General features: G+C 41.4%; 1 protein-coding gene across 7 annotated transcripts in view; it reads right to left on the bottom strand.

Moving 5' to 3' along the window:
* Positions 1–16,686, bottom strand: part of itpk1a (inositol-tetrakisphosphate 1-kinase a) — a 65,630-nt gene extending 48,944 nt beyond the window's left edge. For 2 of the 7 annotated variants that reach the window (XM_042321773.1, XM_042321778.1), the window contains exons 1-2: positions 15,636–15,866; positions 5,358–5,382 (exon numbers count right to left, since the gene is read on the bottom strand). In XM_042321773.1, coding sequence (XP_042177707.1) covers positions 5,358–5,382; positions 15,636–15,769 — 159 coding nt within the window. In that variant the 5' untranslated portion in view covers positions 15,770–15,866. The other 5 variants (XM_042321774.1, XM_042321775.1, XM_042321777.1 and 2 more) reach the window with 5 other exon arrangements.
* Positions 16,687–17,209: the final 523 nt, after the last annotated feature.

The raw sequence follows: 17,209 nt of genomic DNA, 5'->3' as shown, positions 1-17,209 counted from the left end.
TCCTGAAATCTTCAATCTGTAGTTTCACTTTTGGCAACAATTATATATAATTGTTATATATATTTATATAATAATTAAATAAGTTCAGACTTGGCAGGACAGAGGGTCGTCACAAATATACAGCAAACAATATCTTCAGTATTTGTGTGTGTACCGTTACATCATTGTAGTCAGCGTAATGGTATCAGGGGCTGTATGTGTCAAGTGTGTCAGTAGTAGTGCTGATCTAGGATCAGGTTCCCCTTGTCCATGTAATCTTATACATTGTGCTCTAAAAACAGCTAAACTAAATCAAAACAGATCCTTTCAACAACAAAAAATGGTATGGTAACACCAAGGGAGAATAGTCATGCATGGAGAAACAGCTGCGCTGATTGTGCTCTATCCAATCGTATAGCAGAATCTACAGAGTGAGACAGACCTGCCCAAATTATGCAGAGCATTAGACATGTTTGCATAAGACACACCTCGCCAATGTTGTTGAAAGAACCCTTGACCTAAACCTTTATCAAGCGGCCACTTGCTGATGTGATTGAGAGTGAGCACAAGAGTGACACTTTTTGTCAAAATTATAATTGAAACGATGCACACTTGCATTACAACTGCCACTTGTCAATATTCCACATTTCAAAAGCCATTCGTGCGCATCTTGTGTCCCGCTGCGACCTGTTTTGTAATATAATTTGCTTTAGACAATGGTGGTTACTCTGCTTCGCCTCGTGGCTATGATCACATCACAGCCATGACAAATTTCATAACACATGGCCTCATGTATTATTGCTTAAATGAAACACTGCCAGACAGATGCACACTACGGTAATATTTAAAAACTGCACCAAAGCACTTTTCTACTCACCAGTGACTTGAAAGTTGATTTAGCTAACGTGGCCTGCCTGCCTGCTCAATGTGCCTGCTAGCTAATAGCTAGCTTCATAGACAGATGGAACAAGCTAGTGATTGTGGGCACTGAAACAGCATGTATACTTTATTTGCAATGTTTGACAGCTTGCTGAAGTTAGACATGTTCTCATAAATCAGTCCTGAGCGCAGCAGCAGCCGACTTGATACACTCCGCAGTGCACTACTAGCTTTCTTCCAAATGTTTTTTTTAACTTGAGAAATACCGCAAAATGCATTTCCCAAACTCAGTCCTTGGGACCCCAAGGAGTGAACGTTTTGGTTTTTGCCCTAGCACTACACAGCTGATAAAAATAATCAAAGCTTGATGATTAGTTGAAACTGCTGTGTAGCGCTCAGGTAAAAAACTCAAATGTGCACCCTTTGGGGTCCTAAGGACTGAATTTGGGAAACCCTGACTAAGCGAGATGTGGAATTGAGTGACTAAGACCTCTTCGGTGAAAACTTCAAAATCAATTAGATTTCTTGATTTTGAGGGTGAAATGTTGCTAGTAACTTAAGAGGGATTGAATTCCTTAACTACTAGAATGGCCATGGTCATTCTGACAATGATATATCAATTGTGTAGATATTCCATAATAAATAGCAAAATGAATAAATTTGTTAAAATATGTAATAAACCTCAGGACAACAAATGTAAATCAGTCAAATGTTTAATCTAATTTTTCCTGCAGTCTGAACAGCCAAAAAGTGCACGAAATCTGACATTTCAAGCCACCTTCTGGCCATGCGACTTGTCTGATTGATTTGCCTTCACGTGGTTAGATGTTATTTAGCATATCTTGTTGCTTGCTAGCTACTCTGACAGTTTGACAAAAACAGGTGGTAGGTAGCTAACTAGTTTTAATAGTTTACAAACAAATGAGTGAATATGCTAGAATGCTGAACAGCTTCCTAGCTAGCTGCGGTTCGCCAAATAGGACTTGCTTGGGAAGTTTGATAATCTTATCTGAGGCTTTAAATGTGTTCTTAGACTGATTTTGAACATTCAAAGCAACTGGGAAAGGTCCATGGCAGGCATTGTTGCCTTACCTTGCTACATAACTTGAGTGATATGAAGCGTGAGCACCAATCAGCCTACACCACTACGCACACCCCTGTCATTACTATGACAACTAGCGTAGCTATGAAAGAAAGTGACTGCTGTCTGAACACACACAGATCTGATGTGGTCACCTGTAACTTAACGTTTGGTCAGTATTCCATAACGGATTTGAGCATTAATGCCTTCAGTGTGAACGAGTCTTAAGACAGTTGCCTTCCCAGCTAATGTCCAATCCAAACTACACCTTAACTATATTAAAACCAATTTCAATGTGAGATTGACCCATCGTCATACACATAGATGTGACCTTAAGACAAGATGACATTGACAATGGGTGAAAATATTATCAATTGTCAAACAGAATTAAGAGACTGCTAACCAGTGTAGCGCGACTTGACAAATAAGGAATCAGCAATAGACATTTCAGGGAAAAATACCCTTTTTTATTCTGTATTCATGCTGTAACGTGTGTGTTGACTGGTCAGGCAGAGGAATAAGCGTGTGATGTCTGCTAAATTAACAAGTTGATTTCATTGGCATGGCACAGCCAATGTCTATTAAGCACAGATTTAAAACTCAACACGCTATTCTGTTCTTTTTAAATACATAGTATCATGTTTATGACCTTTGTGATTGTGTATATTAAATGGATTTATTAGACTGGTGTCTATTGATACCCATTTTGACAGGCATGGCTCTTGGATGTAGAAATGCTCAGTTGTCTTATTGTTATGTTCTAATGGACACTAGAGAAGCTTAACCAAGTTGAATTCTTCCCAAAGGGTCGTTACAGCTGTAATTCAGACCAAGACATGGCTTCCCCCGTGGTGGTATTCATACCCCACTTTGGGTGGAGTCTCCTGATCTATAAACATTACATCATTCTTTCTAAGCAGGGAACTAAGCGATACGAGCCCTCAACGGTTTCTCCCCTTATCAGTACTGTCACATGCGATTGTTTTCCCTGCACTCAGCCCCTCCCAAGCTTCATTGCGGCACCCCTCATGTCACCTTTGTAACTTATGTTCCTATACTCTGAGTATAACAATGTTCACCCCAAAATCCAACAATATTTATCTCAAAGTACTGCTAGTGTAAAATACACACATTTAGAAAGTCAGGGACAGGTGGATTCAAGGTTAAAATGACAAAATTGAAAACAGTCAGATTAACAGTCTTGGTGGTTCTAGTGTTAATGAGGTAGCAGAAAAATACATACAAAATTTGTGAGTACATATTGTGATGTACATATTACCTCAACTAACCTGTGCCCCCCGCACATTGACTCTGTACCGGTACCCCTTGTATAAAGCTTCGCTACTGTTATTTTATTGCTGCTTTTTAATAATTTGTTATTTCTAACTTCTTGGAAATAGGGGGCGCTCTTTTAATTTATAGATTAAAAAACGTGCCCGTTTTAAGCGCAATATTTTGTCACGAAAAGATGCTCGACTATGCATATAATTGACAGCTTTGGAAAAAAAACACTGACGTTTCCAAAACTGCAAAGATATGATCCACAGAACTCATGCTACAGGCGAAACCAAGATGAAACTTGAAACAGGAAATGAGCAGAATTTGAGGCTCTGTTTTCCATTGTCTCCTTATATGGCTGTGAGTGCGCCAGGAATGAGCCTGCCCTTTCTGTCGTTTCCCCAAGTTGTCTGCAGCATTGTGACGTATTTGTAGGCATATCATTGGAAGATTGGCCATAAGAGACTACATTTACCAGGGGTCCGCCCGGTGTCCTTTGTCTAAATTGGTGCGTAATCTTCAACTGGAGGCATTTTCCCATGAGATTCAGAGGAGAACGCACACTTCCACGAACGATATATCATCGAAGAGATATGTGAAAAACACCTTGAGGATTGATTCTAAACAACGTTTACCATGTTTCAGTCGATGTTATGGAGTTAATTTGGAAAAAAGTTTGGCGTTTTGATGACTGAATTTTCGGGGTTTTTTGGTAGCCAAACGGAGCGATTTCTCCTAAACAAATAATCTTTCAGGAAAAACTGAACATTTGCTATCTAACGGAGAGTCTCCTCATTGAAAACATCCGAAGTTCTTCAAAGGTAAATGATTTTATTTGAATGCTTTTCTGGTTTTTGTTAAAATGTTGCCCGCTCAATGCTAACGCTAAATGCTACGCTAGCTATCAATACTGTTACACAAATGCTTGTTTTGCTATGGTTGAAAAGCATATTTTGAAAATCTGAGATGACAGTGTTGTTAACAAAAGGCTAAGCTTGAGAGCTAGCATATTAATTCCATTTCATTTGAGATTTTCATGAATAGTTAACGTGTTATGCTAATGAGCTGCGGGGATAATTACACTCCTGGATACAGGTTTTTTTCGTAGCTAAACGTGATGAACAAAACAGAGCGATTTGCCCTAAACAAATAATCTTTTTGGAAAAACTGAACATTTGCTATCTAACTGAGAGTCTCCTCATTGAAAACATCTGAAGTTCTTCAAAGGTAAATGATTTTATTTGAATGCTTTTCTTGTTTGTGAAAATGTTGCATGCTGAATGCTACGCTAAATGCTATGCTAGCTATCAATAATCTTACACAAATGCTTGTTTTGCTATGGTTGAAAAGCATATTTTGAAAATCTGAGATGACAGTGTTGTTAACAAAAGGCTAAGCTTGAGAGCTAGCATATTTATTCCATTTCATTTGAGATTTTCATGAATAGTTAACGTGTTATGCTAATGAGCTGCGGGGATAATTACACTCCTGGATACAGGTTTTTTTCGTAGCTAAACGTGATGAACAAAACAGAGCGATTTGCCCTAAACAAATAATCTTTTTGGAAAAACTGAACATTTGCTATCTAACTGAGAGTCTCCTCATTGAAAACATCTGAAGTTCTTCAAAGGTAAATGATTTTATTTGAATGCTTTTCTTGTTTGTGAAAATGTTGCATGCTGAATGCTACGCTAAATGCTATGCTAGCTATCAATAATCTTACACAAATGCTTGTTTTGCTATGGTTGAAAAGCATATTTTGAAAATCTGAGATGACAGTGTTGTTAACAAAAGGCTAAGCTTGAGAGCTAGCATATTTATTTCATTTCATTTGCGATTTTCATGAATAGTTAACGTTGCATTATGGTAATGAGCTTGAGGCTGTATTCACGATCCCGGATCCGGGATGGCTAGAATCAAGAGGTTAACTTAACTTGTTTTTCTTAAAACTGCATTGTTGGTTAAGGGCTTGTAAGTAAGCATTTCACTAAGGTTTGTTGTATTCCGTGCATGTGACAAATAAAATTTGATTGGAGTTAGGTGTGGTTCCCCATATCAGAACTGCATCTTGCATTGAAGGACAATAAAACACCAGTATGACTGGTGTGAGGTTAGGATAAACAGTCTAAATGAAACTTACCTGAACCATTTCTATGCCTCGTTTCCTAAGGGAAAAGGAGAAAAGGAACCCTCATTACAACTTCGTGGCAATAGAGAATACATCAGATAAGTCCTTTTAACATGTCTACTTTGAGATAGCTGGCCGAAACCCTCTCACATTGACTTGACAGATGGGGATAATAAAAAGTTTATTTTAAATCAAAATTTGCGTGACAAAATCAGCCGTAACACGACCTTAAGCACACAGCAAAGACAACACAGGAGTGGCTTCGGGACAAGTCTGACTGTCCTTGAGTGGCCCAAGCCAGAGTCCGGACATGAACCTGATCAAACATTTCTGGAGAGACCTGAAGATGGCTGTGCAGCGACGCTCCCCATCCAACCTGACAGAGCTTGAGAGGTTCTGCAGAGAAGAATGAGAGAAACTCCCCAAATACAGTTGTGCCAAGCTTGTAGCGTCATACCCAAGGAGACTCAAGGCTATAAATCACTGCCAAAGGTGAGTACTGAGTAGTGTCTGAATACTTACATAAAATGTGGTATCTCAGTTCTTTATTCTTAAAAATGTGGGGGGAAAAAACTAAAACATTATGGGGTAGTAAGTGTAGTCATGGCCAAATGTTGAGAATGACACAAATATTAATTAATTTCAGTCTGCTGCCTCAGTTTGTATTATGGCAATTTGCATATACTCCAGAATGTTATGAAGAGTGATCAGATGAATTGCAAAGTCCCTCTTTGCCATGCAAATGAACTGAATCCCCAAAAAACATTTCCACTGCATTTCAGCCCTGCCACAAAAGGACCAGTTGACATGTCAGTGATTCTCGTTAACACAGATGTGAGTGTTGACGAGGACAAGGTTGGAGATCATTCGGTCATGCTGATTGAGTTTGAATAACAGACTGGAAGCTTCAAAAGGAGGGTGGTGCTTGGAATCATTGTTCTTCCTCTGTCAGACCATGGTTATCTGCAAGGAAACACGTACCGTCATCATTGCTTTGCACAAAAAGGGCTTCACAGGCAAGGATATTGCTGCCAGTAAGATTGTACCTAGATCAACCATTTATCACATCAAGAACTTCAAGGAGAGCAGTTCAATTGTTGTGAAGAAGGCTTCAGGGCACCCAAGAAAGGACAGCAAGCACCAGGACCACCTCTTAAAGTTGATTCAGCTGTGGGATCGGGGCACCACCAGTACAGAGCTTGATCAGGAATGGCAGCAGGCAGATGTCAGTGCATATGCACGCACAGTGAGGCGATGAGAAGCCACTTCTCTCCAGGAAAAACATCAGGGACCGACTGATATTCTGCAGAAGGTACAGTGATTGGACTGCAGAGGACTTGGGTAAAGTCAATTTTTCTGATGAATCCCCTTTCCGATTGTTTGGGGTATCTGGAAAAAAGCTTGTCCGGAGAAGACAAGGTGAGCGCTACTATCAGTCCTGTGTCATGCCAACAGTAAAGCATCCTGAGACCATTCATGTGTGGGGTTGCTTCTCAGCCAAGGGAGTGGATTCACTCACAATTTTTCCTAAGAACACAGCCATGAATAAAGAATGGTACCAACACATCCTCAGAGAGCAACTTCTCCAAACCATCCAGGAACAGTTTGGTGATGAACAATGCCTTTTCCAGCATGGAGCACCTTGCCATAAGGCAATAGCGATAACTAAGTGGCTCGGGGAACAAAACATTGATATTTTGGTCCATGGCCAGGAAACTCCCCAGACCTTAATCCCATTGAGAACTTGTGGTCAATCCTCAAGAAGCGGGTGGACAAACAAAAACCCACAAATTCTGACAAACTCCAAGCATTTATTATGCAAGAAGGGGCTGCCATCAGTCAGGATGTGGCCCAGAAGTTAATTGACAGCATGCCTGGGCGGATTGCAGAGGTTTTGAAAAAGAAGGGTCAACACTGCAAATATTGACTCTTTGTATCAACTTCATGTAATTGTCAATAAAAGCCTTTGACACTTATGAAATACTTGTAATTATACTTCAGTATTCCATCGTAACATCTGACAAATATCTAAAGACACTGAAGCAGCAAACTTTTGACAATTAATGTGTCATTCTCAACTTTTGGCCACGACTGTAGATTGAGACAAAAAAAATGATTTGATCCATTTGAGTAAGGCTAACGTAACAAAATGTAGAAAAAGTTAAGAGGTCTGAATACTTTCAGAATGCACTGTATATACACCCATTGATTCTTGAATATATTAATATATAAAAAGTCAAAACATTTCGCAACTAACTATCAAGTGGCAAGTTTTAGCATGTGTATGCCCCACTTGTGGTTTTGTTGAATTAAACTCATTTTTGACAGTATGAACACAATACCACAGTTCAGAAGGTAGAGACACCATCAATTTGATTCCATAGGTTGGGCTCTGCATTATGCAGCAGTTGCAAAAGCATATTTTTCACTGGCAGTCCAATAGTTAAATACAACGATTGATAGGCAGCATACATTCAAGCAATTCATCCATTATTGGGTTAAAATACACATACATTTGTTAAGTCATCCACCACAAATCGGTAAGGCGCTAATAGCTAAATGAGAGAGCAGCTGGGAAACATATCAATGCGCTATGTAGATATAAATAAGTGATATCCATTTCTTCCCATAGGCTACACCACTGCGGTCATCCTTACCTCCAAGCGTTTACTCAACTTGGATATCTTTGGATGCCAACAGCCGTTGCACCATTGGAAGACCTAGCTTGGACTGTAGCCTAGAAAAGCATAATCCTACTCTTTTCCCGCGATCCATTAAATGCATTTGGTGTGTCATAGTGGTCTCTGACTCAACATACACCTTGTTTCAAATGCTGATTTGAAAGTCATTAAGAAAACAAAACGTTGAATGATTTTTAACAAACATCCTGTCTGAATTTAAATGCAATCTAGTTAAATGTCGCTATAATCTGATTACAATATTTTAGCTGGTAATTTAACGGATTACATTTAGTTAATTTAAAAAAAAATAATCCTTTACTCCAACCATTACCAGGTTATGGATTAATTTCCTCTTTTTTAACAATATCCTGACATTCTAAAAGCAAATATTTTGAAGGAAAAGAGTCTGGTGGATTTTTATTATCTCGTTTGCTTGCTGTCCACTTGAGGAGTCACTGCCACTATTGCTAAAGGACAGATCAAAAATTACTGTGGAGGCAGGGGTGGTCCAAAAATAGAGGGTTGTCAAACTTTTTGGGGGGCTTGTCTGTTATATACTTAATATTTTTTACCCTTTTTTTCTGCTCAATTTTGTGGTATCCAATTGGTACTTAGTCTCGTCTCGTCGCTGCAACTCCCGTAAGTACTCGTGAGAGGCGAAAGTCGAGAGCCATGTGTCCTCAAAAACACAACCAAGCGCCGTGGTTGGTTCTTGACACAATGCCCACTTAACCCGGAAGCCAGCACCAATTTGTCGGAAACACTACACCTGGCGACCATGTCAGCGTGAACTGTGCCCGGCACGCCATGAGTCACTAGTGCATGATGGGACAAGGACAGCCCTGCTGGCCAAACTCTCCACTAACCTGGACGATGCTGGGCCAAATGTCGCCCCTGCCCAATGGGTCTCCCCGTCACGGCCGGCTGCGACAGAGCCTGGACTCAAACCCAGAACCTCTAGTGGTACAGCTAGCACTGATGCAGTACCTTAGATGACTGCGCCACTCAGGAGGACACACATACACACAAAAAAATAATGTTTTTCTTGGTTTACATTCAAGCTACTGCTCATATTCTCCTTAGAAATATTGGCTTGACTTAGTTTTGATATTCTTAAGTTTAGAAACGTTGGTGAAGGTTTGGTATAGTGTGGCTATTAAGCTTTAGCTACTGCAGGCCTATGATATAACGTCAGTGCACCCCGGTGCTCCAACCGACTCCGACAGTTGAACTTGAGGTGAGGAAGTCTGGTAGACCTGAAACAGAGTTAATCCTATAAACTAACAGTAATACATTAAACTAAATAGCCTCCTCCTGTAAAGCAGATGCAGTAGCCATCTGACCAAGAAATGCATGTCGGTGTTGTAGCATGCCACCAGCATTTCGCTCTCTGGGGGTTATGCCTAGGCTTTTCTTCCACACAAAGTATGTGGACACCCCTTCAAATTAGTGGATTCGGCCATTGTCAGCCACACCCATTGTGAACAAATCTATAAAAATCGAGCACACAGCCATGCAACCGCCACAGACAAACATTTGCCTTACTGAAGAACTCAGTGACTTTAAACAGGCACAGGCCTAGGATACCACATTTCCAACAAGTCAGTTTGTCAAATTTCTACCCTGCTAGATCTACCCCGGTCAACTTTAAGTGTCATTATTGTGAAGTAGAAACGTCAAAAGTGCAACAAAGGCTCAGCGGCGAAGTGGTAGGCCACACAAGCTTACAGAAGGGGACCGCAGAGTGCTGAAGCTTGTAACACGTAAAAAGTCTGTCCTCGGTTGTAACACTTACTAACGAGTTCCAAACTGCCTCTGAAAGCAACGTCAGCACAAGAACTGTTCATCAGGAGCATCATGAAATGGGATTCCAAGGCCGATCAGTCACACAGAAGCCTAAGACCATGGGCAATGCCAAGTGACGGCTGGAGTGGTGTAAAGTTTGCCGCCATTGGACTCTGGAGTAGTAGAAACACGTGGTCTGGAATGATGAATCACGCTTCACCATTTGGCAGTCTGAAGGACAAATCTGGGTTTGGTGGATGCCTGCAGAACGCTACCTGCCCGAATGCATAGTGCCAACTGTAAACTTTGGTGGAGTTGTAATAATGGTCTAGGGCTGTTTTTCATGGTTTGGGCTAGGCCCCTTAGTTGCAATGAAGGGAAAAAAATGTTTACCCCTTTTTTATCCCCAATTTCATGGTATCAAATTGGTAGTAGTTAGTCTTGTCTCATCGGTGCAACTCCCGTACGGACTCAAGAGAGGCGAAGGTCGAGAGCCATGCGTCCTCCGAAACACAACCCAACCTAGCAACACTGCTTCTTGACACAATGCACAGCCAAACCAGAAGCCAGCCGCACCAATGTGTTGGAGGAAACACCGTACACCCGGGATCTGGTCAGCGTGCACTGCGCCCGGCCCGCCACTGAAGTCGCTTGTGGGCGATGAGACAAGGATATCCCTGCCGGCCAAACCCTCCCCAAACCCGGACCAATTGTGCGTCGCCCCATGGACCTCCCAGTCAGCCAGCTGCGACAGAGCCTGGGATCGAACCCAGTATCTTCCTGTGGCGCAGCCTTAGACCACTGCGTCACCCGGGAGGCTTATGAAGGGAAATCTTAACACTACAGCATTCAATGACATTCTAGACAATTCTATGCGTCCAACTTTGTGGAAGACCCTTTCCTGTTTCAGCATGACAATGCCCCCGTGCACATAGAAAGGTCCATACAGAAATGGTTTGTCAAGATCAGTGTGGAAGAACTTGACTGGCCTGCAGAGCCCTGACCTCAACTCCATCAATCACCGTTGGAATGAATTGGAACGTCGACTGCGAGCCAGGCCTAATCACCCAACATCAGTGCCCGACCTCACTCATGCTCGTGGCTGAATGGAAGCAAGTCCCAACATCTAGCGGAAAGCCTTCCCAGAAGATTGGAAGCTGTTATTGCTGCAAAGGGCAGGACCAACTCCATATTAATGCCCATGATTTTGTAATGAGATGTTCCACAAGTATCCACATACCTTGGGTCATGATTGATATCAATTTTTTTACTGACATAAAAATCAATCCAAACTGTTCAGTGGCCAGTTGATGAATGGAAAGAGACCTGTTAAAAATGCTGAAGTGGTAAAGTCGATAACACTGTTTCTAAGCGTGGCTAAGTCATTTTGGGTCGTAAACATTTGAGTTAATTCTGAGGGTGGGGAGGGTGTTCAAATTATTTTACAGTACAAGGGGAGGGTAATGTGAAAATATTGACAATGTTTGGGGGGGTATGCTTGTCCAAATGAAGGTGTCATTAAGCCCCCGCCCCATCGTGCGCTAGTCTGGCTCTGCAGAGAGAGAGAGAGAGACAGGAAGTGTTTGACAAGTCACAACCACAACAATCTAATCAGTTCAAGTAAAATATGCCTGCCCATAGGTTGTGAGAACCACAGGGTAAACATTGCTGAAAAGGGAGACCAGAAGTGTTGTTATCGTGGAGGTTGAGGAACAGTGACACTGTCCCTTTAGTCTTTCTTATCCATACCTCCATCTGAAGGAGTGGCTTTACATAGTGATGCCTTACAGTATTTACAGAACACTATCCACTGTGTGTGTGCGCGACATGCATGGGTTTAAGTGAGAGCCATGTGACATTTCTTGATGTGTTAAACGTCATGGAGAGGAAATTCCCAACTTCGGCATTTAACACTACTATACTGCTTGAGACCAGGCTGCAAACTTGGGCCATTAACGTCTATTACCTACAGATCAACAGGCGTAGGGTAACCCCACTTTAGCACAAGACTCAGACTTTCCAGTACTTTGGCACATTCACTTTTCAGTTCATGGCTTTAACAATGAGAAGGGCTGAACACTGCACTTGCCCATAGCATAGTCCGAGGTACAGTTGGGTCAAATTACTGGCACCCTTGATAAAGACGTGCAAAAAAATACTGTAGAAGAAATACAAAATCAGAGCTTTGTATGTTTAAAAAAACTGTATTTTATACAAATACAATTGCTCAGAGAAAGATTGTTTAAAATAAATCTCAAAATGAGACGTCAAAAGTAATGGTATCCTTAAGTTACCTATAAATAAAATCAATTAAACCTGCATTATCATTCTAATTGATATTAAGTTAAATCTCATTAGAATTGTGGCCTTCCATAGCTTCCTGTTTCACTGGGATATGTAAAATGAGGTAACATGCACAGGGCTCTAAATAACATTTTTCACTGGTAGCACAACAGAATTAAGAGCACCAGAAAATACGACTCTTTAAAAATCGATTGAGTGTATGAATTATAGCTAAATCTGAAGCACATATGCCCTAGAATCTAATTTGTAACCATGTAAATAAATTTACTAAAATGTTGATACAAATACCTCTCATTGAAATGTCATTTGTGGAATATTGTTTTTTTACATTATGTAAAAACTATTGCATTGAAAACTGTACACAGTCTCTTTAAGAGCACCACGTTTGTGATGAGATGCAAGATACAGTATCGCATTCTTTCGTTGGTATGATTATTGATTTCCTGAAGAAGCCACCACTTTTCCTTTCTTTCTGTGCCCCCAAATGTTTGGATATACTGGTAAAGTCACCAGGTTGTAAGCTAACAAGCTAATGAGGTAACAAACGTGACTAAACCAAATGTAAAAGAAATGCGGACAAGAGTGGTTTAAAAACAACCTGTGCATAAAATATTTTACCTACCGTAAAATATGGTGGTGGGATATTTTTCATCCACTGGTCCTGGGACCCTTGTTAAGGTTAACAACATGAACTCTACCAAGTACTGGGACATTTTATCCAAAAACCTGGTTGAAAATTGGCCACAAGTGGATCTTACAGCAAGACAATGTCCTCAACCACACATACATTTATAATTGACCACAAAAATCAACATTTTGTAATGGCCATCTCAGTCTCCAGACTTGAACCCCTTTGAAAACCTGGGGTTTGAATTGAAGAGTCCATAAGCGCAATGGAGGAAAGGGCAAAGATCCCTCCCAATGAGTTCTTCAATATAAAACCGTATTACTGGTGAATGTGTTTGTGGTTTTTGACAGTGTTTTCTTTCTTCTGGGAATTTTGTATTTATATTGATGTGTGCATTCTCTGTAATTCTGGGCTCATAAAAGAGACCTTGGACTCTGTATGACTCCTTGACAAAATAAAAGGTTAAATAAAACAGGCTAAGTGTTGTTATACTCACAAGGGGAGGGTGCACAATGTACTGAAAACAGAGGTGCCAATAATTTTGAACCCTAGTTTATTTTATTAATTGTTAAACAAAATATACACTGCTCAAAAAAATAAAAGGGAACACTTAAACAACACAATGTAACTCCAAGTCAGTAACACTTCTGTGAAATCAAACTGTCCACTTAGGAAGCAACACTGATTGACAATACATTTCACATGATGTTTTGGTCACTTTTGAATGCTGGCGGTGCTTTCACTCTAGTGGTAGCATGAGACAGAGTCTACAACCCACACAAGTGGCTCAGGTAGTGCAGCTCATCCAGGATGGAACATCAATGCGAGCTGTGGCAAGAAGGTTTGCTGTGTCTGTCAGCGTAGTGTCCAGAGCATGGAGGCGCTACCAGGAGACAGGCCAGTACATCAGGAGACGTGGAGGAGTCCGTAGGAGGGCAACAATCCAGCAGCAGGACTGCTACCTCCGCCTTTGTGCAAGGAGGAGCAGGAGGAGCACTGCCAGAGCCCTGCAAAATGACCTCCAGCAGGCCACACATGTGCCTGCTCAAACGGTCAGAAACAGACTCCATGAGGGTGGTAATGAGGGCCCGACGTCCACAGGTGGGGGTTGTGCTTACAGCCCAACACCGTGCAGGACGTTTGGCATTTGCCAGAGAACACCAAGATTGGCAAATTCGCCACTGGCGCCCTGTGCTCTTCACAGATGAAAGCAGGTTCACACTGAGCATGTGACAGACGTGACAAGAGTCTGGAGATGCCGTGGAGAACGTTCTGCTGCCTGAAACATCCTCCAGCATGACCGGTTTGGTGGTGGGTCAGTCATGGTGTGGGGTGGCATTTCTTTGGGGGGCCGCACAGCCCTCCATGTGCTCGCCAGAGGTAGCCTGACTGCCATTAGGTACCGAGATGAGATCCTCAGACCCCTTGTGAGACCATATGCTGTTGCGGTTGGCCCTGGGTTCCTCCTAATGCAAGACAATGCTAGACCTCATGTGGCTGGAGTGTGTCAGCAGTTCCTGCAAGAGGAAGGCATTGATGCTATGGACTGGCCCGCCCGTTCCCCAGACCTGATTCCAATTGACCACACCTGGGACATTATGTATTGCTCCATCCACCAATGCTACATTGAACCACAGACTGTCCAGGAGTTGGAGGATGCTTTAGTCCAGGTCTGGGAGGAGATCCCTCAGGAGACCATCCGCCACCTCATCAGGAGCATGCCCAGGCGTTGTAGGGAGGTCATACAGGCACGTGGAGGCCACACACTACTGAGCCTCATTTTGACTTGTTTTAAGGACATTACATCAAAGTTGGATCAGCCTGTAGTGTGGTTTTGAGTGTGACTCCAAATCCAGACCTCCATGGGTTGATAAATTTGATTTCCATTGATAATTTGTGTGTGATTTTGTTGTCAGCACATTCAACTATGTAAAGAAAAAAGTATTTAATAAGAATATTTCATTCAGATCTAGGATGTGTTATTTTAGTGTTCCCTTTATTGTTTTGAGCAGTGTATTTGAGAAATTGTATTAGTACAAAATAATATTATTTCCCATTTTGTTGGAGCATACACTATAGCCCAGTATTTGTATCATTTATTTTATACAGTCTCATCTTCATCAAGAGTGTCAATAATTTTGGACCGGACTATGTCATGTCCAATCACTGGCTTCAGTAAAACGTCATTGGCCATCTGAATAACCAGTAAAACCTGTCTGCCAGGTAGCCTCTCTGAATACATGTTAAGACAAGCTTGCCACACCCTGCAATTTCTTGAAGTTTGTGGTAAAAGTATATTTTTATTTGTTTTTATTCTGATTTTTTTAGGGGTTGCTGCAGCACCCCAGCGATTGGTCGAAGTGGAAACATCTGGATGAAAAACACTGACTGTAATCTAATCACATTGATATTATTATGCATGTCTGACGAGGGAAAACGACTAAACTATCATTCTAGAAGGCAGCACTATAGCCTATTGAAGATTCCAAGGAATTGTCAACATTAACCGAAATAAGTATGTGATATTTCTCTATATTTGCGTTCAGCGAGCACATTAATTGATTTAGGCAGGAACACACCACACATTTTCTAATGCTTGAGTTCCTGCACATTATGGAATATTGGCTTAAAATAGTGCCGAGTTGTGGCGCCCAAAATGAGAACCGGCACCTATTTCAGTCCAAGTCGGGCATTGAGTCCCGTACCAGTGTGTAATTGAATGTGGTATAAATAGGTGCAAAGCCCTGTAGCCTACATTTCAGCAACAGGTTTCACACGGTTAAAGTCGTGAAACCATTGTGAAAGTGACGGAAAACTATTGGCTTAACTTCACGAATACGTTCCTGGTTACATAATGTATCGGTAGGCTAATAGCCTGTTAAATGTTCTTACCTGCACATGTCCACAAATACCAGGAAATTCATCTTTTTGATCTTCTTCTCGCTGAGCCAGTAGCCCACTCTTCTGCCCTTCAGAAGAGTCTGCATCTCAATATTATGCGTTGGTGCCCTTGCTGACAATGACATAATGAAAGATAGTTATTCATAAAAGCCAGCTCTTCTTGCCGTTGTTGTGCCAACGATAGCTAATTCTCCCCTGAAATGCTTTCATTCTTGCAAACTGTGAGACCTTTAAACACCCTAGACAAGATCTGTATTCCAGGTATGCACCATAGGCTACTCCAGCTGTATTTCAGGAAAATCTGGTTACCAACAATCCTTAGTGCAGGGAACTAATTGACCATGATCTCCCTTCAAATTGTCGCTCTCTTGCACAAAGTGCCGATATTCCGTGCCAGAAACATTTGCGTTGAGAAATGAAATGCCTTTACACACGAGTCATTTATAATTCATCTAAATAATTTCTTGATGTTTATCGGATGAAGTAGCCTAAATGTGACTCCAGCCGTGAATTGTTGTGACTGAAAATCGTCGGCCTACAAGTGCTGTAAACCTTCCGCGAGCTTGCAAGCGTCTGTTGTGCGCATAGGAACAGGAAAATTGCTCACTCCATTGCTTTGAATCACAGGCAGAGGGGGAGACCGAGAGCGCTCGATTGTTTTAGGAAGTGTCCGATGTTGGACTTGTACAAAGTAACTTGATCAGTTTCTGTTTATGAAATATAGGAAAAATGCATAGAACCTCTTCAAATTAGTGTTAGGCTATAGTCATTAATTGTAGCCCAGAAACCACCGAAATATAACACAAAAATAGGCTATTTTAGGTTGATACTTGCTAGCCTACAAAATTAGACACCACGTACCTTTATCTGGTCTTCACCGCAACAGGTTCCTTGATTGTTGTTTCAGATGAACAGTCAAATAATTGCAAGAGAACCTGATATGCCCAAATGGTCAGCTCAGAAAATATGATGCATTGGACGCTATTCCTATAATAATAAGCCCAGATGAATTGTGAAAAGCTTTTAATAAACTTTAATGGCGTGCTGTCACATCAGTGGGAGGAGGCACCAATTAAGTTACCTATTGGGTGACACAATCAGCTCAGTTGTCAAATCACTCAATCCATAGATTGAGGTGGGTGAAATGGGGAAAATATGCAAAAATGAACATAGTCAAAATTGCGCACAATGGCTAAATAAACGTTGATGATTGTTGGATGATATCCACACAAAACGGTAGAAAGATAATAGCGGTAGACTACTAGGCTAAGGTGCACTGCTCACATAGCGACATCTAGGGGTAGGCTATACTTTTGACAGACAACGGGTAGACTATATATTGGAATGATTTTCATGGCATGCTGCACTGTATGAATGTGGATGTGCAACACAAATGCATAACATTTTGCGTGCATGCAGTGCCTTCTTAAATACGTATATATCGCCCTTAAAAAGACTCTATATTCTAGTAGCCTACATTCTAATAACAGATCTTATTTCAACTTTTGTTACGCTGTTGTATCCCGAATATCGGGTCGTCACCAGTTACCGAAAAATACATGCCT

Source organism: Oncorhynchus tshawytscha, linkage group LG05 (genome assembly GCF_018296145.1).
Source record: "Oncorhynchus tshawytscha isolate Ot180627B linkage group LG05, Otsh_v2.0, whole genome shotgun sequence".
Classification (NCBI taxonomy): Eukaryota; Metazoa; Chordata; class Actinopteri; order Salmoniformes; family Salmonidae; genus Oncorhynchus; species Oncorhynchus tshawytscha.
Note: the sequence above shows the minus strand (reverse complement) of the source record. Positions and strands in the feature narration are given on the sequence as shown.